Source organism: Diadema setosum, chromosome 9, assembly GCF_964275005.1.
Source record: "Diadema setosum chromosome 9, eeDiaSeto1, whole genome shotgun sequence".
Taxonomy (NCBI): Eukaryota; Metazoa; Echinodermata; class Echinoidea; order Diadematoida; family Diadematidae; genus Diadema; species Diadema setosum.
This window is the reverse complement of record NC_092693.1, coordinates 31512635-31538629: the sequence shown is the minus strand read 5'-3', so window position 1 is coordinate 31538629 and position 25995 is coordinate 31512635. Positions and strand designations below refer to the sequence as shown.

General features: G+C 37.5%; 1 protein-coding gene across 1 annotated transcript; it reads right to left on the bottom strand.

Moving 5' to 3' along the window:
- LOC140233304 (cystine/glutamate transporter-like) lies at positions 1-24647 on the bottom strand. Its single transcript, XM_072313415.1, has 11 exons — positions 24559-24647; positions 21052-21175; positions 19322-19691; positions 15628-15753; positions 14854-14953; positions 11339-11383; positions 3581-3704; positions 2759-2862; positions 1954-2197; positions 436-613; positions 1-65 (listed from the first exon to the last, which is right to left on the bottom strand). The coding sequence occupies exons 1-11, from the start codon at positions 24645-24647 to the stop codon at positions 1-3; spliced, it is 1569 nt and encodes a 522-aa protein (XP_072169516.1).
- Positions 24648-25995: the final 1348 nt, after the last annotated feature.

Sequence of the window (25995 nt, the reverse complement as noted above, 5' to 3'; positions counted from 1 at the left end):
TTAAAATGTCTTCTTTTCTTGGTGCACGCACAAGAGAACCTTCTGAAGAAAGCGGGTGACCTTGCCTGAAATAGGGAAAGACAAAAATCAATCAAGGTTCATAAAATTTTATGAACACTGTCAAGAAAACAAGCACATTTACGACTTTTCTCTCAATCTCTAAAAAAAAAAATTGTTCATTCCATTCTAAAGTTAAATGGTCTGATGTTGTTGCTTTGTAAAGATACTATCTAATGAAGGAATGACGTTTCATTCATTTTTTAAATTATATTTATGTGCCTGATAATTACATACTTAATATGATATGGTTAGATTTAGGCCTATACATTTATTGAGATCATGCCATTCTTCTGACCTCCAAGGACATGGAACAGTTCAGAAATAAATGATGTCCTCTGTAGAGAGCAAAGAAAGTGAGTGCGTGAGAGTATTTACGTGAGATCGGCTGGAGGCACTTCAACCTGTACTTTGGATGCACCAGTGCATAGTAGACAGGAATCGCAACCAGAGCTGCAAGGATTCCAAGCCCCTTCCTCAGAGGATCGGCGTAGAAGGACATGGCGCTAATAAAGCACAGCGTACAAAAGTACAAAATAGCTATCACCAGAGGAACCTTGAAAAGAAACAAAAGAACACACTTCCATTATCTGGTAAGAAAAAAAAAAGTATAGTGGACAATCGGTGCATAACATTTGTCTGTTTGCTTGTTTACTTATCATTATCATTGTTATTATTACTATCATTTATTCGGCATTTGCAAGACAACACAAGTGAATGATGAAACAACGCTAGTTCGTCACCCACGAGTAATACGACCCATGTGCTAGACATTGAAAAAAAGGTCCATGAATCATACACCAACTAATCATACGGTCCAAGAGTCAAACAGCCCACGAGCTAGACACCAAGTAAAATAGGTCCACGAGCCAGACACTATACGCAGAACAGGCCCATGAGCTATAAAGACACTATAAGCGAATAAGGTCCATGAACGACCTGGACACCAGAGAAAAAAAGGCCCACCAGCTCGGCATTACATTCTGGGCTTATGTTATTGGATGTCGAGCTCGTAGGTCTCGTTTACTTAGTGTCTAGATCGTGGGCTGTATGACTCGTGAGCTTTATGACTCGTGGGCTGTATGACTCGTGGACTATAATTATGACTCATGTGTGTCGATCTCGTGACGTGCACCCGCTTGCCTGCGGACGCCTATAGTGGTCGAGGAGGACAGCGCGCTCTCTCATTACTTGCAACTACTTCTGCAACGATTAAAAAATAATAATTATGTATTGTTACAGATAACAATAACTGCGAAATCATTTTGGTATTCTCCCATCCCAATTTCTTTGGGACAAGTTGCGAATCGGGTGTAGACTTCTCGCGCTTAGGCCTATATGTTTTTGTTTTTTTTTAAGCTGCAAACTTCTGTGGATCTGGGGATCAGCAGTTATAGAAACAGTGAGTGCTTATGAAACACAGTGCAATTAGTGTTAACACTATCATAGCGCTGAAAAAAAAAATGACTTCGAAATCTCGTAGTGTCGTCACCAGTGGGATTTAAAGTATGTAGACGTAGTCTATACATACTTTATCATCATTGTCATTATTATTATTATTATTATTATTATTATTATTATTATTACTATTACTATTACTATTATTACACCATTAATATACGATTTTAGATGATAAGCGTTCCAATTCCATGAAAGCCGATCTCTTTTCCGGTCGTATATTTTTACTGCCATTATTGATGCGTCTTTTGCAACAATCGATTCTTAGTATTGTATTGTTCGGCCTACGCTTTACTATGTACGCTGACACTTTTCATCCTATACGTGATAGCCGTTTATCTTCTCTGGTTGTGTGCGAATGTGTATGTGTGTGTGAGTGCGTGTGTGTGTGTGTTTATCACATAAAAACATACAGACAGACATTTTCCTTCAGACAACCTTAAATGGCCGCGGCATGTCGGGATACTTCCATCTGTAATACGGAACGATGGCGACAGTCAGGGTTTCCGTCACGGCGTCAGCGAAGCCAACGTACTCGACCAGGTTGATGACGTCGAGCTCGATGAGGCAGAAGAGAGATAAGAGGCAGTAGAGGAGGGCAGGAAGAGGTGTGAGACGTCGGATCGAAACCATGGAGAAAATCTCTGGAAAGTGGCCCTCGCGCGCAGCTGCGAAAGTAACCCTAAAGGAAGAAGTAAACGCGTGTGAAACTATAACGATATTATTGCGATGACGCAGAACAAAGAATATAGGATTTTGAAATAATGTGTGACTGACGATGTTAATGAATATATTATTGCCTGTAATCATTAAGATTGAACATTATCGAAGCTGTCATAATCGACAGATTTACCATAGTCAATCTCAAGTTTCCATCTTAAAAATGGCCAACAATAATGGATGATCATTATTATGTAACTATGATGATAGGTTTTTAAAGAGAGCATACAGCAGTGATTTCGTACCGACACGATCGAACTCAACATTGATTTTTCTGAATATCCCTGTGTCATATTTTTCTTTTATTCATTACGGCATTGAAATTAATCCAAGGTTTTCTTTCTTTAAGTAAGCAAAGTTATGTCGTGTAGGTTTATTTTGCAATATTGATATCTTACCAAAAGTTTCCAGATGAAACCGCTGCTGAACTTCTTTTTCGCAAAGTCAATTGAACCCTAATCAGCGAGAAGAATTAAATACTGATCTACAGATAAAGAAGGCAGTCAAGAATCCTAGCTCTCACCTTGCTTGCTTGAACATACCACTATTGAGGTTACCCATTGCGGACATTGCGACAAAGACCCAAATCAACCAGGACCAATGACCAAGCGCCAGCACGCTGTAGTCCTACAAAGAGATTTTGAGCCCAATGTCAGTCCGATTTCATAAACTATTATTTTGACTGTTTTATCACTTGCCAGCGGCGGATCCAGGAGGGGGCGCACCGGGCGCGCTCCCTCTTTTTTTTTTAAATAAAAGAAATAAAAAGAAAAATATTGAAAGGAGGCGCGTGCGTAAACCCGGAATTGGGACGAGGGTTTGTTTGTTTATTTTGTTTGTTTGTTTGGGGTTTTTGGGGTATTTTTTTGCTTGTCAGTTGATTAAACTAAATAAACTGCTTTGAGCCCCACTTCTTTTACGGAATTCCTGGATCCGCTCCTGCTTGCATTCGTTTTGTCTTGACATTATCTCCATTTTGTTTACCTGTATTATCATGAACCAGCCAAATAATGTCGTCACACATCTTAAATACTTATAAGAGCGGGTGAGTTCTTCACACATAATATCTAGATAAATTTTACTTCGAACTTATTTTCGCCGACAATAATTATTGTACATTTCTACATTCTGTAGAAGTTGGCAACAGAGCCATTATCATCACAATGATTATGATAACATCTCCACTAATAATATTATATGCACTGATTCTCATCAGATTGCTTCAATCTCTCTTGAAGAACCTTTTCCAATATTGATCCAACTTCGGTGACATGGCGGTGTGATATTTCATTGGCAACAATCTACTTTTCTGTGCAGATTCATTCCCCTGTCAGTCTTTTCTCACCGCTGCGACGGCGTCAGAAGTGAGAATCTCCTCCGGGGAGAGAAGGGTCAGGTAGGCGACATTTGCCAGGAGGTAGACTCCCGTGATCAACGACATCGCTGTGATGATACTAAGTGGGATGTTTCTGCTCGGAGAGAAAATCGAGTCAAGGAGATATCGTCAAGGCTTTCTTCTTCTATTTTCTTTTGATGTTGGTCTACGTCATTCAATTAACTGAATTAACTGATTTTTGCAGACTGTGTGATGTGCTTGACATCAATTTGCGTCCATTTGTGTGTTATTTAAATTGTTATGATGTATACATGCGTAGCAAATATGAAAAGGCAAAGACTAGGCACAGTAATCAACCGTCAGTCGATTACGACAGGCTCCCACAGATGGCGCTGCAACAATTTCTGATGACAGGTAATTCCAGCCAATCACTCCTTTAGGCCTGCAGACGATGGCCAAAAAGTGGCTTAAAAAAGGCTCAACTGGCAACTATCGTATAGCAAGCAAATTTTAACTTTTTTAAAAAGTATACATCCTGACAATATCCCACATGAAATTTACCCAAAAAAATCTAATCGGAACATGCTCAAATGACGTCATCAAAATGGCTTCTTAAGAACTGCAATCTTGCTAGAGTAATTGTCACTTTGACATCTCTAGTAATAAAAATGGAATATTTCGGAAAGGAAGTGATTCTAGCTACTTTAATGTTATTTCTCATGTACCTCAGGTCATCAGCCGTCAATTATGCTCATTTTCAGTTGAGCTGGTGAGTTGTACGCATACCAATAGCGTTTCTATAGCAACCTTACACTGACGGAGTAGAAATAAACAAAAATTTTCAGAATAATTTTCTTAATTTTCATTTAATTTGTTGAAATATAATAAGAATGTCTAAATATATGTTTTTTTATGTGTCTTGTTGATTTCAGTGAAGTGCCAAACCAATTTCCGTCTTAATCATGTGTTAACATGGGGGAAATATAGTCATTGCCATGGTAACGCTTTCCTGAAAAAGCCCTAAATGATAAAATGTCATTCTTTCTACGCAAATAGTTATAAATTAAGCTTAATAACTTTCAAATAAGTAGGTGCCCAGTAAAAGTATCCAGTCACTAGATGACTCAACTCATTGTAAGGCTAACCATGGTCACCAAAATTGTTTCCATGGCAACGAGAAAGAGCTTCGGAAACAGGTTTAGGCAATGGAATGAGAGTGCAACTTTTCAACATATCTGTCAAGTGTCATTTTGCTTGTGTATTCTATTTATTAAAATATATTAAGTGGGATGTCACACTTGAGGTAAAGAACTATATGACAATCTGTATTGATTACATTGCATTTCTTGGAAACAAACGTGCCCTTGCTATAAGGCACGACAGCATGTAAGTTTGAAACATATATATTCGTGTTATAAGATAATATATGTTTTCTATATTGTCAAGAGGATAAAGGGCATTTTAGGGGTACACGGCACCGGGTCGCCCTTCAATGAGCACCCTCTTTATCATGTAGATCTTGTAAGGTAAATCTTCTTCTATCATTTCGATGACTTTTCATTGATGTAAGAGTGTATTTGCTGCATTGCCGGACCCACTTTTAAAACCATTCACGTTAGAACAACTGTATTTGCGTTGCTAATATCCGTATTTTGTAATAAAGGCCGTGAGCGTAGGTGTAAATTTGGACACCTCCCCAAAGATTACCTTTGAATGTTCACCTTTTTGACAATGTAGTTATTGTAGAACAATGCTTCCTCTAGTAATTGGTTGAATTTTTGGATACAAAAGTGCCTTTGCTATACGGCACGATGGAATTTCGAAAACATGTACGTTTGGAACATATATAATTATTTGCGTTGTATGATATTATAATGTTTTCTATATTGCGGTGAGGGTGGAGTATTTTTGGCACATCCCACAGAGTTGCCGTTTAATGCGCACCCTCTTCACTGTATAGATCTTGTAAAGTTAAACCTCTTCTATCATTTCCATTACTTCCCATCGATGAAAATTGTATTTGCTGTATTGCCGGGACTACTTTTACAACCATTCACGCTAGAACAACGGTATTTGCGTTGCTAATATATGTGTTCTGTAACAAGAGGGCGTAAGCTTAGGTGTGAATTTGGACACTTCCCAAGGGATTAATTTTTAATGTTCACCCTTTTTACAATAAGGTTATTGTAGAGCAATGTCTCCTCTATTAATAAGTTGTATTTCTTGGACACAAAAGTGCCTTTGCTGTATACGGCGCGATGGCATTTTGAAGACATACACGTTTGGAACATATTCGCATTATATGATTTTATTTGTCTTATATATTGCCGTGAGGGTGGAATATTTTTTGGCACATACCACAGGGTTGCCATTTAATGTGCACCCTCTTCACTGCACAGATCTTGTAAAGTTAAACCTCTTCTATCATTTCCATGACTTTTCATCGTTAAAAAGTGTATTTGCTATATTGCCGGAACTGCTTTTAAAACCATCCACGCTAGAACAACGGTGTTTCCGTTGCTAATATCTATATTTTGTCTTAAGGGCCCTTGAGCGTAGGTGTACCTTTGGACAATTCCCATGGGGTTGTTTTTTAATGTTCACCCTCTTGACGATATGGATATTGTACAGCAATGTCTCCTCTATTAACTACAACGTATTTTTGAAAACAAAAGTGCCCTTGATTTACGGCACGATCGAAGTTTGAAAACATGTACGTTTGGAACATAATAGCACATAGTGTATTTGCGTTAATAATATTCAATGTTTTCTATATTGCCATGAGGGTGGTGTACTTTGGGGGCACATCCCACAGGATTGGCATTTAATGTGCATCCTCCCACTAAATAGATATTTTGAAGCAATGCTTCTCCTATCATTTCCGCGACATTCATTGATATAAAAGTGTGTAGATGTATTGCTGCAACTACTTCTAAAACAATGCACGAAAGAACGTTGGTATTTGCGTTCATATTATCCGTGTGATGTAATTACGGGTCTTGAGCGGCGGTGTAATTTTGGACATTTCCCAAGGGATTGCTTTTGAATGTTCACCCTTTTGACAATGTAGTTAATGTAGAGCATTTTTCTTTTTGTAATGATATTGCATTTCTTACAAACAAAAGGGCAATTGCTGTACAACCGTAACGATCGGGAACATTGTGAAGGCATGGAAAATTGAAACATATTTGTGCTATATGCTAGTGCATGTTTCTTATATTGCCCTGGGGTTAGATGATTTTGAACACATCCCACTCGGTTGCCGTTGAATGTGCACCCCTTTGACTAACATGATGATTGCAAAGCAGTGTCTCTACCATTTAAAAATCATGAAAAGTAAACTGTCTTTATTTACCACTCGGCAAAACGATTTTGCATGCATGTACAAGTGAGTTTGCTTTGGCATATAACACATAATGCATGTTTTGTTAATCTGTTTCGAGACCACGACGGTCAGGATAGGGGTAATCTGGGCACTTCCCAAGGGCTTAAAGGGAAGATAAACCCCAAGAACAATGTGGATTGACTGAAAGCAGCAACATTAGTAGAACACATCAGTGAAAGTTTGAAGAAAATCGGACAATCGATGCAAAAGTTATGACTTTTTAAAGTTTTGGTGTTGGAACCGCTGGATGAGGAAACTACTAGAGGTTATGACGTATGAGTGGACAACAATATCAAGAAAATATAAAGAAAATACTACAAAAACCCATTTTTCGTGAAAATTACAAATTGCATAAACTTGATATTGACATATGTTAAGGGTAGCAATTATTCCCCCTGCTTTCTGAAAGCGGTTGGTCCACTGCTCTTTCATAATTCTAGAAAAGTGAATTTTTGTTGAATATCCTTTATATTTTCTTTGTATTGTTGTCCACTCATACGTCATATCCTCTAGTAGTCTCCTCATCCAGCGGTTCCAACACCAAAACTTTAAAAATTCATAACTTTTGCATCGATTGTCCAATTTTTCTCAAACTTTCACTGATGTGTTCTACTAATGTTGCTGCTTTCACTCAATCCACATTGCTCTTTGGGTTTACCTTCCCTTTAACAAAATAGATATTGTAAAGCAACGTCTCCTATATCACCTTAATTGCATTTTACGAAAATAAAAGCGTATGTGCTACACAGGCGGAAGAGCTTTTCAGAGGCATGTAACCATGGAACATTTTTCTCGGTTGTATACTGCATGTTTTTCATCGCCTTTAGGATGCATGGAGTTACTTTGAGCACCTTTCCCAATGTGGTCTCTGCAAGTGAACCCTTTGGACTGCATAGATATTGTAGATCAATGTTGTTATTCTATCTCTACTCCGGCAATTTTTTATAGAAAAAAAGTGTCTTGATATGGCAGGAATCCAATTCAATATAATTCAAATTAATTTTTATTTCATTTTCAACAAGAACAGATAGACATCACTTTCTTTGTAACAGACAATGACAGAAAATGAGGTGCGTAAAACTATGTCGAATGAAAAGAATTTACAATGATTATAGCACCATACGATAATAATACATAAACATAAAACTCAATTAATAGTCATAAAACTCAAGGAACGACTTTTTTAGACATGCACTTTTGGAACGACTGTAATTGCGTTGATATTTGCGTTACAAAGGGTCATGTATAGAGGCAATTAATGTGGGTACTTCCCATATAGTACGCTCCCTTCGAATGATAACCACTTTAACTATGTCAGTGTAAGTCAAAATTGCAGAGCAATATATCGTCTGTTGACTCCATTGAATTTCATTAAATAAAAGTTTCTTTGCTAGAGGACCAGAAGAACTGTTTAAAGGCATGTACCCATAGAACATAATTATGTATTTTGGTTGTTGGTACATGATTATTGCATGTCTTAGACTGCTTTTGGTGGGGTAATTTTGGGCACCCTCTACGTGGTTGTCTGCGTATGTGAACCATTTTTACCCTATAGATATTGTGGAACAAAAATTCTTCTATGACTTCCACTGAATTTTAATGGAAATGGAACGAAAAGGACGTTATGCACATAGTTTTTTTCGCTTCAAACAGCTGTATTCACGTGTGTATGATTATGTTTTGTACCGGGCCGTGAGGGTATAGGGATGAATTCGGGTACCTCCCTACGAGTCGCTTTGACTGTGCACTTTTTAAAGATAATTATACACATTGTAGGAAAATGTTTCTGTCAATGCCAATTCTATTTCATGGAAATAAAAGAGTCTTTGCTAGACGGCCAAACGACTTAAAAATAAAATCTCGTACGCTTAAAACAACGGAAATCGCGTTGGTTGATGCATGTTCTGTAAATGGTCGTGGGGATAATATGATCGACAGGGGTGACTTTGGGCACTACCTACAGGGTTTCCTTTGACTGTGCCATCATCAATATCTCAAAACCCTCAAGGATGCAAGAGATGAATCATCAAGATTCGAGCAAACCACCCTCCAAATAGAGTTCATTCATTACAAAATTAGACAAATTATAGATGTTGACACTAGTTGTTTAATTTCGTACTTTGATTCTACGTAATTAATGGATAAGCTATCATTATCCGTCTGATAACAAACTCTAATTTTATGATATTATTCATGCTAGTTCAATAAGGCTGTAAAGTTTGTTTTTGGTGAAGAGAAACTGAAATATCATTATGTGAACACTCTTGATATGCTCATATCGGGCACTCTGATGCATTAGAATATTCCGTTGGCTCGGATCCCTTTGCATACTATGCAAGAGACCCAAATTATATACGTGGAAATGTTTGCATCGCACTAACTCACATTGCAAACATAGGTTTCAACATTTTCGGTGTTCCAATCTGAAACCTAGAAGCATTGTTTTCATGGAAACACTGTATTTTTATCATTATGGGAGCTAATGTGCATATTATGCAAATGAGGCCCAGATTATGTACATGGAAATGTTTGCATCGCACTAACTGACATCGTAAACATAGATTTCAACACTTTCGGTGTTCCAGTCTCAATACTAGAAGCATTGTTTTCATGGAAACGCTGTATTTTTATCATTAGGCCTATGGGAGCTAATTTGCATAATACGCAAATGAGGTCCAGACTATGTACATGGTGAATGTTTGCATCGCACTAACTGACATTGTAAACATAGGTTTCAACACTTTCGATGTTCCAATCTAAAACCTAGAAGTATAGTTTTCATGGAAACACTGTATTTTTATCATAATGGGAGCTAATTTGCATATTATGGAAATTTAGCCACTTTGCCCTACTGGATTTCTTGGGACTTTGAGTAAGGTGTTTAGGAGCCCATAACAAGTAGCACTGCAGTGGAATTTCCTACTGCAATTAGTAGTGGGTGAAACCCTATTTTGACTGGACTAATGCGATCTATGACAAAATGTGTATCCAGTTTCTGTTAACAGTGCTTCATTTCTTTCAGAAGTACAGTATTTGCTGTAGTAGTCCATCGAGTATAATGAGCTAACTTTGGTATCGTACAGAAGTCCATGCAAGACCCGTTTCACCAACATTGATTTCAGTGAGATCAGTGTCAATTAGTGTATTCAGTTTCACTTAGCAAGTCCTCGTGACTGAAACATACCAATCAGAAAAGTGAGATAGCGAGACTGAAACCAGTAAAGTGAAACTGAAACCATTGAGAAGTTTGGTGAAACACCCTACAGGACTGCAAGAAAGGAATAGCCATGAACTAACCATTTTTATTGGGAGTGGGGGCTGAGGTGGAGGAGGGTCTCATCTTATGAGAAATTGACTTAATCTATGTTCTTTAGATGCCTTAATTGGCTTGAACGAAATGTCAGCTTGTCTTATGATTGTGCCAAATGCAAAACGAAAAACAACAAAAAATCCAGCTACTGAGATGGAATATACATAATACACCACTAATAATGAAAATTGTGATATCTGGCCAGCTGTGTTATAATGGCTACAGGTAAGTTTGAGTGTAACCATGGTAGCTATGGTCTCTCACAGGTTAGGTCTCAACTCCAGTCAATTGAATTTACATACTTGTATAAATTCAAAATGGTGTTTATCGTTGAGAGGGTGTTGCATTTTTTGTTTGAGAAAAAAATGTTTTCAGCATAAAGTTGCCATAGAAATGACCTAATTTGGGCTCAGATTTTTTGAAAAAGAGGTCACAAATGGGCCCAATTTTGCTTGAAGAAAGGCAGGAAATAAGAAATGCATACACTGGCAACTTATCTAATGATTAATGTCAGTTGTATAATGAACACTTGAGATATCCTAACATTCCCATTCATTTTTCTGGTTTGGGGGTGGCCATATTGATGACGTCATTTGGGCATGTTCCGACGTAGGAATTCTGGGTAAATTTTACTGGTAAGTTTGTTAAGACATATACTTTCAAAAAATTACAAAATTTGTTTGTTATACGATAGTTGCCAGTTGACCCCCAAATTCAGCCTCAATCCGCTGGCCTTGTTTTGTGTTTATATCAGCTGGGACTGAGAGTAGACAGTAGAAGTAAGTGATTTAAAGTTGCTACAAGATAGCTTAAGGGTTTTCCTGCATATGGTTGTTTTAAACATTACATTTTTAATGGAAACTGGACTAAAAAATAACATTGGTAACGAGGAAGGTTGGGCGTTCATCATTATAGGTTAAGAGGGATACACGGTGTGTCAATGAGACACATACAGGACAATTTGTGTCATGACAGAGTAGCGAGACGGTGACATAATACTAAGATTCCCACACTTAAACACTATACGCCATAATGTATTTTTCAGTCTGTCTACTAGCAGTTTGCGGCTTACCTTCCTGGACTTTTGATCTCTTCTGTTACAGTCGTTATGATACTCCTAGAATGACAGACAAAATGAAATATTGTCCAGTTGTTGCCTTGAAAATAAAACCTCTACCGGCCATGGCAATAATAATGAATGACAATGATAATATAGGTTTTCCCGGCCAATTTCGCACTTTTGTCAGTCCATTTGATAAAAGGTTCATTCAATTTAGCGAAAATCCTCGTCACTGCACATTCTGTCATTCAAAATTGCAACTTGTTCGTTTAATTTAGCATTTCGGTCAATGAAATTCGCACATTATTGTGCCTTTCGAATTCGTAAAGCGGGCATTCAAATTGGCACGTGCTCTTCAGTCATTCAAATTCGCCAGCACTGGCGGAAAATGGTATTTCAGTCATTCAATTTCGCGTATGGGCAGTCAAATTCCAAACATGTTTATTCAAATTGGCGTAATGTTATTTCTATTTTGAAAAGGTGAGAACCGTGATTTATACGTATTTAAATGTGAATTTTTGTTTCATCCACACACTGTTAAGTATATAGTAAAGGTATCTTTGACCATAAATAACTCAAGTTTGTTGTTCTGTAACGCCCCTCTTCTTCCATACATGTTATCAGAACTATACATGCCATGCTTGCACCATTACCATAGATTCACTTCACTTTCTTATGTCCAGTCATGGCAGTACGAGTTAGATACAGGCGTATCTCTCAAGAAAAGAGGGAAAGAATCATAGAAGCATTTGAGGGTAATAGCCTTGACAAATTGATGGCTAGAGCTGATCCAAGAACTTTTATTTATTCCTAATGATAATTAACGCAATCTAGCACCCTCCAAATGAAAATAATGAAACATGCAGATGAAAGAAATAATCATGTAAATTGAAACCTCCTTCTCCCAATTATTGACAAAACAAACTTAAGATCAATTATTGTATCTGTGAATTAAATAATGCTATCGAACATTATAAACACATACACTTATTTTGAAAGTACTGTTGCAAAGGTGATATCAGAATAAAAACATAAACGTGTCTGCCAAATTGACTGCAGTAAATGCGAAATTGGATGCCCAAGAATGAATTCGAATGAACGAGCGCAGTGTTTACGTGATCACGTGACTATATCGTGCTAAATTGAATGAACGATTTGCGAAATGGTGCTTGTCTTACGAATTTGAACTGAAAAAGTGCTGATTCGAATGATGTAAAAGGTAATTTGAATGCTCCAAAATGAATTTGAATGAAAAGATTATAAAATTGAAATACCGAACATGCCGTCTAGGCTAAATTGTGCTAAATTGAATGCAGCAATTAGGAATTGGACTTAAAAAAGTGCGAAAGTGGCCGGGAAAACCTATAGTAATCATATCATGTTCATAGTCAATCTCATGCACTCCGCAATATTGACATCACGATACGGAAGCCAGTAAACGAATATGTCATGACCACAGTCATGACACTATCTCTTGTTTCTCTGACGCTCCCCTCAAACTCAATCATAGATAACTATATGATAATAATGATAATAATAATAATAATAATAATAATAATAATAATAATAATAATAATAATAATACTATAGGTTTTCCCGGCCAATTTCGCACTTTTGTCAGTCCATTTGATAAAAGGTTCATTCAATTTAGCGAAAATCCTCGTCACTGCACATTCTGTCATTCAAAATTGCAACTTGTTCATTCAATTTAGCATTTCGATCAATGAAATTCGCACATGTGCCTTTCGAATTCGTAAAAAGGGCATTCAAATTGGCACGTGCTCTTCAGTCATTCAAATTCGCCAGCACTGGCGGAAAATGGTATTTCAGTCATTCAATCTCGCGTATGGGCAGTCAAATTCCAAACATGTTCATTCAAATTGGCGTAATGTTATTTCTATTTTGAAAAGGTGAGAACCGTGATTTATACGTATTTGAGTGTGAATTTTTGTTTCATCCACACACTGTTAAGTATATAGCAAAGGCATCTTTGACCCTAAATAATTCAAGTTTGTTGTTCTGTAACGCCCCTCTTCTTTCATACATGTTATCAGAACTATACATACACCATTACCATAGATCCACTTCACTTTCTTATGTCCAGTCATGGCAGTACGAGTCAAGAAGACAGGGAAAAAAAATCATAGAAGCATTTGAGGGTAATAACCTTGACAAATTGATGGCTAGAGCTGATCCAAGAACTTTATTCCTAATGATGATCAACGCAATATAGCACCCACCAAAATGAAAATAATGAAACATGCAGATGAAAGAAATAATCACGATGTAAATTGAAACCTCCCAATTAATGTCAAAATAAACTTAAGATTAGTGTATCTGTGAATGAAATTATGCTGTCGAACATTATAAGCACATACACATATTTTGAAAGTACTGTTGCAAAGGGGATATCAGAATAAAGAATGAATACGAAAATATGAAATGTTAAGATGCTTGCAAACAACACCTATGATGAATGAAAATGGGAAAAAAAATAAAAGCAAAAACGTGTCTGCTAAATTGACTGCAGTAAATGCGAAATTGGATGCCCAAGAATGAATTCGAATGAACGAGCGCAGCGTATACGTGATCACGTGACTATATCATGCTAAATTGAATAACGATTTGCGAAATGGTGCTTGTCTTACGAATTTGAACTGAAAAAGTGCTGATTCGAATGATGTTAAAGGTAATTTGAAAGCTCCAAAATGAATTTGAATGAAAAGATTATAAAACTGAAATACCGAACATGCCATCTAGGCTAAATTGTGCTAAATTGAATGCACAAATTTGGAATTGGACTGAAAAAAGTGCGAAATTGGCCGGGAAAACCTATAATAATAATTACAATCATAGCAATACTGATTGTAATAAAATAATAATAATAATGATAAAAATTAAAATAATAATAGTAATAATAATGATAATGGTAACAATAATAATAGGATTTATATGGCGCTTCATACTGGTGTTTTTAAGCGGACTGGTACTATTCACACAAGAAGACTAAAAAACACAATAGTATTAGGACAATGCAAAATGCAAATATATAACCAGTTGCATGATGCTGTCAGCATCTGAGCCATCAATTCTTTAGATAAAAATCGAGAAGAAGAAACAAAAGTCATATTTTAACCGTAATGTCGACAAGAGAAAGGTTTCATTGTATCTAAGTCATTCAATGTTCAAATCACAAAGAAATTTGGAAATTTTTGAAAGTCGCAATCATCCCGCATCTCCATATTATTGTAAGATATATCAGGGCAGCGTTTAATGAAACTTGTCCGTCAATGACAACTGTTTTAAGCTACTGAAATCCTTGCATCTGATTGGCCGAAAGCAAAGTTGTCAGTGGAAATCACTGACAGAAACAAAACAATCAATATCTTGATGAAATGCCCCTCCACCACCCCCCCCCCCCAAAAAAAAAATATCATACAAACAGTTAAACAACATGATGATGTGACCAAACTTAACAATCTCCTTTACAAATGTCAATCTATTAATTGTACATGCAATGGACTTACCATCCGGAGTAGGCCCAGATGCCGGAGAGGAGTCCCGTTGGCAGAAGTCTGACGTCATAGTCTCTATTGTCGAAAGCGTGTTGAAAGTGTTCGGTGTGTCCTAGAAAGGTTAATAAGGAATTCTTTATTTGCGACGCGGACTTTCATAGAGAAAGGGGAAAAACTTCTGCGCATGCGCAATCTAAATTAATCTCATGTCCGAGTTTGCACGTACATGTAGGTTCTGGGCCATTTTAGCGTCCTCTCAAATTCATGACGCAGAGAGCTTAATGTCATAATATGACGAACGACATAAGGGCGCCATTTTACTCTTTTCACTTTTTACTTAGACTCATTATTTTTATCATTTTTTTCCTGCAGTCTTAGTTCGCTCCGTACAACTTTGGGTTATTTTGATTCAACGTAAAAGGCTCCAGACAGAAGTTTGTTTTTTTTTTTTTCTTCGTCTTTTTATTAAGATGTAAACAATGGTCTTCTGGCAATGCCGAGACTGATAGGGAAAATATCGGAGAACGTCGTAAAGAACCCATTCAATTACTGATACATTTATATATATATATGGCTATCTACACAGATGTACACTGCAGGTTTGAATGGGCATTACTATGTCTCCTTTTTATACTTTTAGACTAATAATCATCATGTGAATGGTAAGCGTGGTTCTCATTCTTTACCACTTGTTTGCACATCCGGTGCATATCCGGTCGTGCCTAGCTGTAAATCGGCTTATATACATATAATCCAAGTCAATACATTGAATCAACTTCTAGGTACCTTGGGCTAGATTGTAGAAACCAGTGACAATCAACACCACCAGACCGAAAGTCTTCATGACACCGAAGAAGCCAGCCAGCCTGGATGTCAGGCGAACACTGAAGCAGTTTACAGCCATGAAAAACACTGCAGAAGAGATTATATGCATAACTCGGTAACAAGAAAGAACACTGCGTAGGAATTTTGGTGGTCGGAATTCTAAAACATTTTAAATATCTTCTTTCTGTGATAAGACATTTATCATCAAGTAATTGGTTTATCTTAGAAGATACCCTTTAATATTACTATGTTACAATATCTTATAAGTTACCCTTGAATGTTACTCTAACAATATTACAATCATCCTGACAATATCACAATATAAAAATAATCTAATTATAGTTATTACAATAACAGAATATTACCCTTTAATATTACTATGTTACAATATTACAATAAAACAATATGATATATAATATAAATAACGCAATAACGGAACGTCCGATTTTCCTCGAACTACGCCGATAATGATCTACACCATGTACTTCTATTGCTGCATTCCCTGAATCCACATTATTTGGGTTTCATTCTCCTCCAACACATTATATTAATACACAAGGCTCTGCTCTTCAAACATAAGTGCTTGATGGCATCGACATGCATTTAATAAACACTAAACCAAAAATAAATTTCCCCTATAAAACAAATCGCTGTAATTTCTAAATCTGGATGAACCATTGAGGAAATCTGAATACAGCTGGATGTAGAGCTGTATTTTTTAGTTACGTTTCATGTGATATTCAGTAGGTATCAGTCGGTCACGCTGCAGTGAGCATACTCTAAAGGCAAAATGGTCACTTTTGAAGATCAGAAGCTCAATTTCAATAACTTCGATTTAATGATATTGGAAGAAATTTCAAATTTCCCGCATAAGAAGGCAGGCAACATACCATTAAGTGCTTCCTATCGAACCATATGACTTGTGGACAAAATTTCACGGTTGAGTGACCAAGGGGTAAAAATTGCCAATACTGCGTTTTTGGACACGTTTCCCGGGGTCGAATTCATGTTTTGGAAAGCTAATTATGGTGTTTGCACACAGTATCTGTCAATTAACGGTTGAATGAGCACATGATAAAATAAAAAATTACCACATTGAAATTGTGCAGTATGTATAATTGCTTTAATTCCGTGCACTGAAAATCAACTGAATGACATTTTTATCACTGCGTTTATAGCAAGTGTGTAACTAAGTGTAAGTATGTAAGTGAATTAGTATTCCTATGGCAGTTCCTTCAAAACGTAACGCCTCAATGAGCACATCCGTGTGGGTCTGGAAAACCACTTTTATGCTAATGGATTAAAATTCAGAAGTGACCTTTGTTAAGTATTAGATTGAAGAATTCTTCTATTCTGATCTTATTTGGATAAAAATCCCACTGTCTAACGCTTTAGCGAGCATGGAGATGAGCAATTATGTAAATCAAATTCTTGGGACCTTGCTGCTGGATATTGATTTGGTGTTAAAGGAGACCTCCGGATGATTTTCACATTTTTACATTTGAACATAATATAATTACCACATTGAACATAATATATATTATATAAATCAGTTATACTGGGTACAGAGTTTCAGGATTTATAATGATTGGGATGAAAAATAAGAATGTTTTCGAAGTTTATAACAAATTGCAATGAGCAAGGATGATGACATGGCAGCCTCACCATAAGAATGCATGAGATGTGGCTCAAGGAAGCAGCACAAAAGAAGAAGGCATGCATAGATTACACACAGGTGAGCTTGCAAGCATGCGGTATTGTAATGGAATGACACTGCTACATTTCTGAGATATGTGAGGCTCCTATGTCATCATCTTTGTTCAGTGTAATTTGTTTAAGGTTTTTGAAAGTACTGTTTCTCTGCTCAAGAACCACAATAAATTCTACAAATCTATACATGAAGCTGTTGATTTATGTACTACATGATGTGAAATTATGAAAATCGTCCGGAATGCCCCTTTAAGATCCTGATTCTTGGTGACGTCCTGAAGTCATGCTTTAACTCGTGGTAAATATAAGCATAATCAAACAGTGAAAATGTGCCAAATTCCACTGTATTTCACTTCATCAAGAATAATCTGTCTCACACGAAATTGACACTTGCTTGCAATAATGTAAGAACAAGACGCTTTTTCTTGTGTTGAATTTTGTCATTTTCATTTGCGAATGAAGAGGGGGCGTTTTACAAGGTATAGAATAAAAAGAAATCACTGACTGAAGGAAGTCTGACGACAAAATAGCACATTCATGCACTGCTTGAAATTCCTTTAAAAATGAAATGTCACGTTAAATGAAATTTCCATTTGATTTCATGTTCTGAGGTCATTCAGTCATGAAAGGGCTGACGTTATATCAAACATCTGCTTCCCTACACATAGACTGTGAGAGCATATTCTTAATAATGGTGAAATTGATGCTAAAATTCAGCGCTTACATTGACAGCCTGTGTACATGCTACAAAGAGTTACTGGATAGGCCTATATGAATTGAGGTCACCAAGAAGCAAGAATTTACTATCAAAACCGTTAGTGGCAGTTTCAAATCTTTACAAATTCTTTTGAAATCTACACAACACAGGAACTGAATTTGGTCCATTTCTATATGGTAAAAGGGTTTTCCAGCTCCACGTGCTCATTGAAGCGTAACACCATGAAGGAAATGCCACAGGATTACTGTACATGAACATCGGTCCTAAGCACAATGAAAAAAAAAAAATGTCTTCAGTTGATTCAAGTGCACAAAATCAAAGCACCGTATACTGCATAATTTCAATAAGATTTTTTTTTGTCTTATAATGTGCTCATCCAACTGAATTGACGACTACTCAGTATTGTGTGCAAAAGTCGTTGCTACCTTTCCAAGTCTGATTAAACATAAATTCCATCCGTTGGAACAAAATAAATAATGTACCACGGGAAACACGACCAAACTGCCATTTTGGCAATTTTTACCCCGTGATCACTCAACAGTGTTTTTTTTCCCACGAGTCATGTTGTATGATAGAAAGCACATAAATTGTACGTTGCATGCCTTGTTATGCTAAAAAATTGAAATTTGTTCCGATATCATAAAATCAAAGTTACCAAAAAGGGAATGTGTACAGGGCATGCTCACTGAAGCGTGACCCGACAATACAATTACATCCACTGAATTGCACATGAAAGGTAGCTTGGAAGTGCAGTTACTTGTCCCTCTGTTTGATTTCCTCAAAGGTTCCTGATTCAGAAATTACATCGATATGCTGGGGGGGGGGGGAACTTACTTTTTGTTCAGTGTTTTTATATAATCTTGCTTCCTCTCTAGAGACAACACGCTCTTAAAGTGAATCAACGATGACTATTATCCCCGTTCAACATGTCCAATGAACCCTAGAATAATTAAGCATCAAATAAAGCAAGAAAAACAACAAAGTAAAACATCGAACTTCATAACAGGTGGATTCCACCTTTTAGGATCGCTTTGTTTTGGGTATCTCAGCCATTTCAATACCAATTTCCATCAAATAAAACTTGAATTCTTCTTGGAATTACATTCTCTTTTTCATATATCATTAGAACTTTCATATTATCTTACCAAAAAAAAAAAGAAAAAGAAATCTTAAGCCAAGTCTCAACCAAAACTATACCATCCCTTTAAAGAGAGATAAAAGACTCACAAACCCAACAGGCGCTGAGAAGGCGGATGGACGATGCCGGTGCGCCGGTCAGACAGTTCTGAAAGAATGGGGTGAGGATGTACTTGGATATGACCAGGGCCTGTAAGATGGTTGCACCTGGAGAAATGAGAAATACCTGCACCCAGAGTCGGACAAAGGCCACTAGGGGGCCCCATGACTGGAGGATAAACGTGAAGTCACCCCCGGATTTCTTCATGACGACAGATAGTTCCGCCAAGGTCAGGGCGCCACAAACGTTGATCACCGCACAGGCTATCCACAGCAGGAAAGATACTCCAACGGACCCACCGGCACCCCGGAGGACTCCCGTCGGAGAGATGAAAATACCCGTTCCGATGATTGTTCCAATCTGTACGGAAGGTAAGTAGAATTCAAAATTTAAAATTTAACATTTAAAATGGGTACATATTATTAGCGTTATAATGAGATGGTGTGTTTGATCTTAAGAAAAATCAATATGTTTTTCTTTCTCGTCTGAACTCGTTTTCGAAAGTGAACTTTCATTTCGATTAACGATGGACTCTGTCACAGTTCTCTGAGTGAAACATGCATCCAAATTTAGTACAGGCACTTCTCTGTTGAAATGGTAGGATCATGCCAGTTACTACAAGACTATTAAACGTGTTTCACTGCCACAACGTTATAAATATGGAAGAAATGGTGATGCTAACAATGACATGCATAAAAACTATTGTGTACACCAAAAATTTATTCCACTATAGGGCCCCTTCATCTTCAGTAGAATACGGGGCTTTATTCATATTCGCGCTATGTCAATGTATGTTTAAATACATGATCATTCTTGGCAGTTACTCGTGAAGGAAAAGAAGCAATAGAAGATGCCAAATAAATGGACACTTATCATCAATTACACATTACACGGCTATCTACATTGTGAGGACTTGTTTAATACACAAACCTCCATCATAGTAGAAGCATTCATGCGTAACGGCTTACATTGGTAATATGCAAGAAATGTAATAATCTTACAGAATTTGACAAACCTAATCTCTGTTACAAATGCAGTGATAGGAAAATGAATAAATACACAACTAACTAAAATAGATAAATACTCTACAAACTGCACATTTGTGATTATGGGCTATAATATGAGCTATAGCTGTATATTGAGCTACAATATGTCACTGGTACTTTAGGCAAGCAAATTGGGAATGTGACAACAACGTGTTAATTTAACATTATTATAACCTGACGAGAAAGTCTGTGGCCGTTATCTTATTCCTTTTACAAAACTCATTTTAGTACTTACGGGTAGTTTTAAAGTGCTCCCACATTCGCGTTTAAGTTTTTGATATAACTTTTTTTCCATTTCATTCGATTTCATTTCCAATAAAAGTATAAAGAACAGTATAACATTTGCAACTACATACGAAATCAATGCAGCTCATTGTTTATGACAAGGAAATCATAGTTTAGTCAAGATAAAACAATCATAATATTGTAAGTGTGACTTAATTGTATCAAAGAAATGTTGTTGGAAATGGAGGGATCCGCTGAAAGCATGGCTTGCCAAATGCAGTCCCTCAACTAGTAGTAATGGGCAAACAATTCTATAAGGCAAATTTTCTTTAAAAAAACAACATATAAAACAAATCATACATACGCGTTGTCGACTGGACTGTGAATTTTGTGATCAAGAGTATGTGGGATTTCTTCATTCATTTCAAAATCGGCAAATCACAACTTACCAAGTGCCAGACGCACCCAAACAATCCAAGGTGTCTAGGGATAGCAACTTTGTCTCCACCATCAGCGTCCGAATTGCTTTCACACGGCTCGTCATCGTCAACGACATGGACGTCGTCTTTGACACTACAGCGAAAGCTTCCAAGGTAAGAATATCGGACTTGATATTGTTGCTGCTTTCAGATGTCCGAGATGTTTATATAGCGTTGATATATTCAAAAATCAATTAATAAAACAATTCATTCATTTTTCTGTAGGCCTGAGGCAGATGATTGTCTTATTGCTATCTTTTGTGTTTAGAGCCTAATTGTATTTGCTATGATTGATTCTCATCAATGCTGCATATTGTGGCTGACATGCTTCGTGGCAGCAGCAAGCCATATTACTTTTAAAAAGCCCAGACCAGCATGGAGCATTTTTCTTTCCTTATTGGCCTGTTCTAATATAACGTATACTGTTTTATACTTGCTGTTTTATTAATTGCATGGTATGTTTGTTGTTGTTGTTTTTTGTCAAATAAACGACAATACATGACAATATTGATAAAAAATGGTGACAATGAAAGTGAATATAATTATCATGAAAAGCTCATAATCAATAACTCCCGTCATTTTACAACTTCAGCTTATTATTTGTAGCTCATAAAGGATGTGATAAAACAAAAAGTTGTAGAATTATCAGTATTATAGAATAGTGCTTACTAAAAAGAAATCCATTATGTAATGGCTTTATTGGAACATTAGACTGTGTTGCGCAATGTCGTTATAATAATCGAGCAGTATACATCTTAAGGGTGATAAGGATGGCAATGAAAACTCTTACCGTTGCAAATAAGATCCCATGGTGTCCAAAGCTGGCGGGTGAGCGCAATTTTGTCAGTTTCTGCTCGGTCTCTCAAACTAGATAATGTAGTGTAACAAAGAGACGTGAACACAGCTTTATTATACGCGCAGCTCGATGGACTAGTTCAATAGGAAAACTACTCACTTCCCTTAGTACACGTAGATATCCTCTCTGTAAATGTATCGCTCTCTAACATTAAAGATCAAAAGTTGAGGCCAACCGGATTGGACCTTGAGCTTAGTTCAGCTCAACATTGTTTTTACATTCCAGTGGTTTGTTCAACATTCTCTTTATGTCAAACAATTTAACATGAAAAGCCTAGGTTGTCGCCTGGATTTAACAGGAGGCACAAGGCAAAGACAAAGGACAATACAGAAAGAAAAAAAAAAACATTTAAATACATCTTACGGAGTAAAAAACACTCGATAAGTACAGTTACATAATCACAAACAAATCGACCAAAAAATACATTTATAAACAAACAAATTATAAAAAAATATATATAGTTAGATAAGAACTGATGAAGTTTCGGCATGGTTGCCCATATATACTTGAAAATCAACATTATTTTTTTTTAATGAGACTTAAGAAAGAGGTTTAAAGATATAAAGCAATTTCATGTTGAATGTACATTATATGGGAACACTTAATACAGTCAAGTTTACTGAAAATATTTGGAATGCAAGGAACCATATTCATAGGTATAGCTTTTACTAGGAACATCACATGACTTTACTTAATGTTACAACAAAAAATAAATAAACTATCATAAGGTACATTATGAATCTTGCCACATACTGAGTGAACAGAGGCCATGAATGGGACGCGCTGTGAAATAAATTGTGCGTTGTACTGTGATGACGTTGCTCTGAAAAAGTACGTATGGACTTTTCGTATATTAATATGATAAGAAAATCTCTTATGATAAAATATTACCATAATAACCGTAGAGTTATTATTGCGAGACGCTAGGGACCCTAAGTATAAATGTCAAAATTTATTTACGTATCAAAAGATACTAGGATATAAAAATATCTTTAAACTGTGTATAAAAAAACAACAAAACAAAACAAAAGCAAAAAACAAACTTCGGTGTTCTGTCTTGTCTCGTACCGCCCCTCAGGAAATCTGTAGGACATCCTACCGCCCCTTTCGCGATTCTTCCATCAGAGCATTCGGCCAATGGTTACAACAGATGGACTGGTCCTCTCATTTAGCCCATGATGCCCATGTCATGGCGTTTGCCCTTACTGACTTAATCAACATGAAATTCAGACAATTTTGTGGACTTGGTAACTGTCAAGCGTAGGTTTGGTGATCAGCCATGGATGAATGACGGAATTCGCAAAGCAATCAATCGTCGTAACTCCAGCTTTCGAAGTGGACGTTCAGACTTGAAACAGATGAGAAACCACATACAAAGGGTGATTAACAAAGCAAAGAAGTCATTCTACAGTCGGAAAGTTGAACACCTGAAAAAAAAAATCTGAATCTGGGAAGTGGCATAAAAAAAAAAAAAAAAATCCATAGTCAATAGTCCTGCTGGAATCCGCAAGAGGCAGTTCAGTTTCCAATCTGACGTCAATAGTCCAGCTGGAATCCGCAAGAGGCAGCTAGCTTAATTTCCAATCTGATGTTAAATCAGATCTTGACATTGGCACTGAACTGAGCTCGCACTTTGTAGCTGTCATCTGTTCGTCATTGCCCCCCCCCCCTCGACTTGACTGCTTTGTCAGCTTTCTTACCAGCTTCGTCGCCACTTCCTTCCTTTAATCGACAGGAGGTACGCAAGCGTGTCTGTGCAATAGTTGTACCAAGGCTTGTCAACCCCATCAACGATCCGCACTCTCGCCTCCTGAAGAAATTGCGTTCGAACTGTCTGAGCCTTCAACAACACTTTTCAATCTCTTGCCTGATGAGCCAAAGCTCTTTTCCTGATATCTGGAAGTTGCGTCTATCTGTGCCATTCTTAAAACTGTAAGGAATTCCTTATTCCATTCCTAAAACTGTTACGAATTACAGCCTTCTCTGGCCAATCTCGATAACCCCCATATCAGCTCGTATCTTGGAGGGTTTCCCTGCAGACTGGATCATAATTATGAGTACCATCCGCCCGTCAGTTGACCACCGTCTGTTTGGTAGTCTTCGTGGATCATCAGTTACACACTGTACGTGGTGAGCCCACTTGACACTGTATATCCATCGTCGGCTCGACAGGTGTGGAACATTTGCTAACCTTTGGATTTTACTAAGGCCTTTGACCATGTCAACCACACCACAGTCATCAACAAGCTGATCGACCTGGGTAATGACCACTCCATTGTCCTCATCATCTGTGCACAGTTTCCTCTCCAACAGAACGCAGGCTGTCTATTACACTATCATTGAAAATCCTCTCAGGAACAATTTAACCATTACCTGTGGGGTGCCACAAGGTACTCGCCTTTGACCGATCCTGTTCCTGGTCCTTGTCAATAATGCAGCTGTGGATAGTGTTGATAGATGGAAGTAGGGCCTATGTGGATGAGCCAATGTGGATGACCAGAACATGTTTTTCTGAGTTGCAATCTTAATGTAATTGGTATTATACAATGGTGTGAAAACAACGATGTTATTTCGAAAGCTGCTATCAGTGCAGGCTATGCAGATCTCGTTTGTTCGACAACCTCCGCCACCTATCATTCTCGACATCAGCTCTACCCCGCCGGAAGCCGTCTTGTCCTTCAAGCTTCTTGGGGTCTTCCTTCAGAACCATCTCAAATGAGATGGGCAGGTATAAGTAGGAAGGAAGGTATTTATTTCCGTCAAAGTAAAAAAAAAAATCATGCAAATAATGTTTTCGCACATGGTAAATATAGCTGGATAGCCTCACTCAGCGAACAGCCATCATGACACCGCTGTTTCATAGGAGGGTTCAGTTAATACTTGCTTATAAGTGAATTAATTTGGTACATAGTAAGGCACAGATAGAGACGAACCCAAAACAAAGCAAAGAAAGGTATTAATAAACGAATTGATGGTAGATTCTTGCGACAGTGCAGGACTCGCCACCATTCTTTGCAGCAGCAGGACATAACCTGTACGCCAAAAGTGCATACCTGTATTTGCAAAAGATGAACCAAACTGACAAAGCTCACCATGATGCACATAAAAACGCCATGAATGGTTTCCATGTTGTCAGGACATGTGATCGGTATTGGGCAAGCCTATCAACTGATCTTGTGATTGAGCAAGTGCTCATCAGAAGTGTAAAAACAAGTGACGGGCTTACTAGAGGCAGAGATATTACAGAGATTCAGCAGCTGACTCGAGATGTAGGTACTGGAGATGCCATCTTGTGCAGATGTAAACTTTGCAATGCAAGAGCTTACCGGAGTCAAGTACAGCACCAACGAGCAACATAAAGACATATCGGGGCAACGAAGAGACACTGCAGACTACTGCCTTCAGCGAGATGGATATATTTGAACGTGACCCATCGCTGCACGGTATTGTGAGTGGCGTTGCTGCACATTAAAAAGTGAATATCGACAAGTGAAGGCCAGATCTTTGGGACAGTCTATCATAAATTCGATGGCTGGGAGAACTGTGACTTACTGGACTTTCCAAAGGAAGAATCAGGCCGTAACGCAAGCCGCAAGATCAACGGTTGTTATTGATTGAGATTAGGTTCAGGTTGGTACCCCTATCTGCTTTTCCAACGAGTGAGTATCATTGCCACTCGCAAAGACCAGGAAGATCCTGTAGGGCTTTTCAAGTACGAGTTATGTAGCCGTCCAACAGCCCTGTTTGACAACTCTGGACTGCCTAGAGAGCCAAACAACGCTGCACTGGGTGACGCTCTCTGATCTCTGAAAGTGGTCAAACAGGATCATACAGAACCTACCAGTGATGATCTTCACTATGCACTTGATAGTAGAGCACTAGTGCATCGTTTGCCCTGGACAAGAGGTCAAACCTTTCAGAAAGTATATGCCATGCTTATGTCACGTACGTTATAATCTCGGTATGGAAAGGCAACTGTTGTCTTTGATGGTTATGTAGATGGGCACGCTGTCAAAGAGGCAACTCACTGCAGGCGTACAGGTAGCTTAAGAGGACCT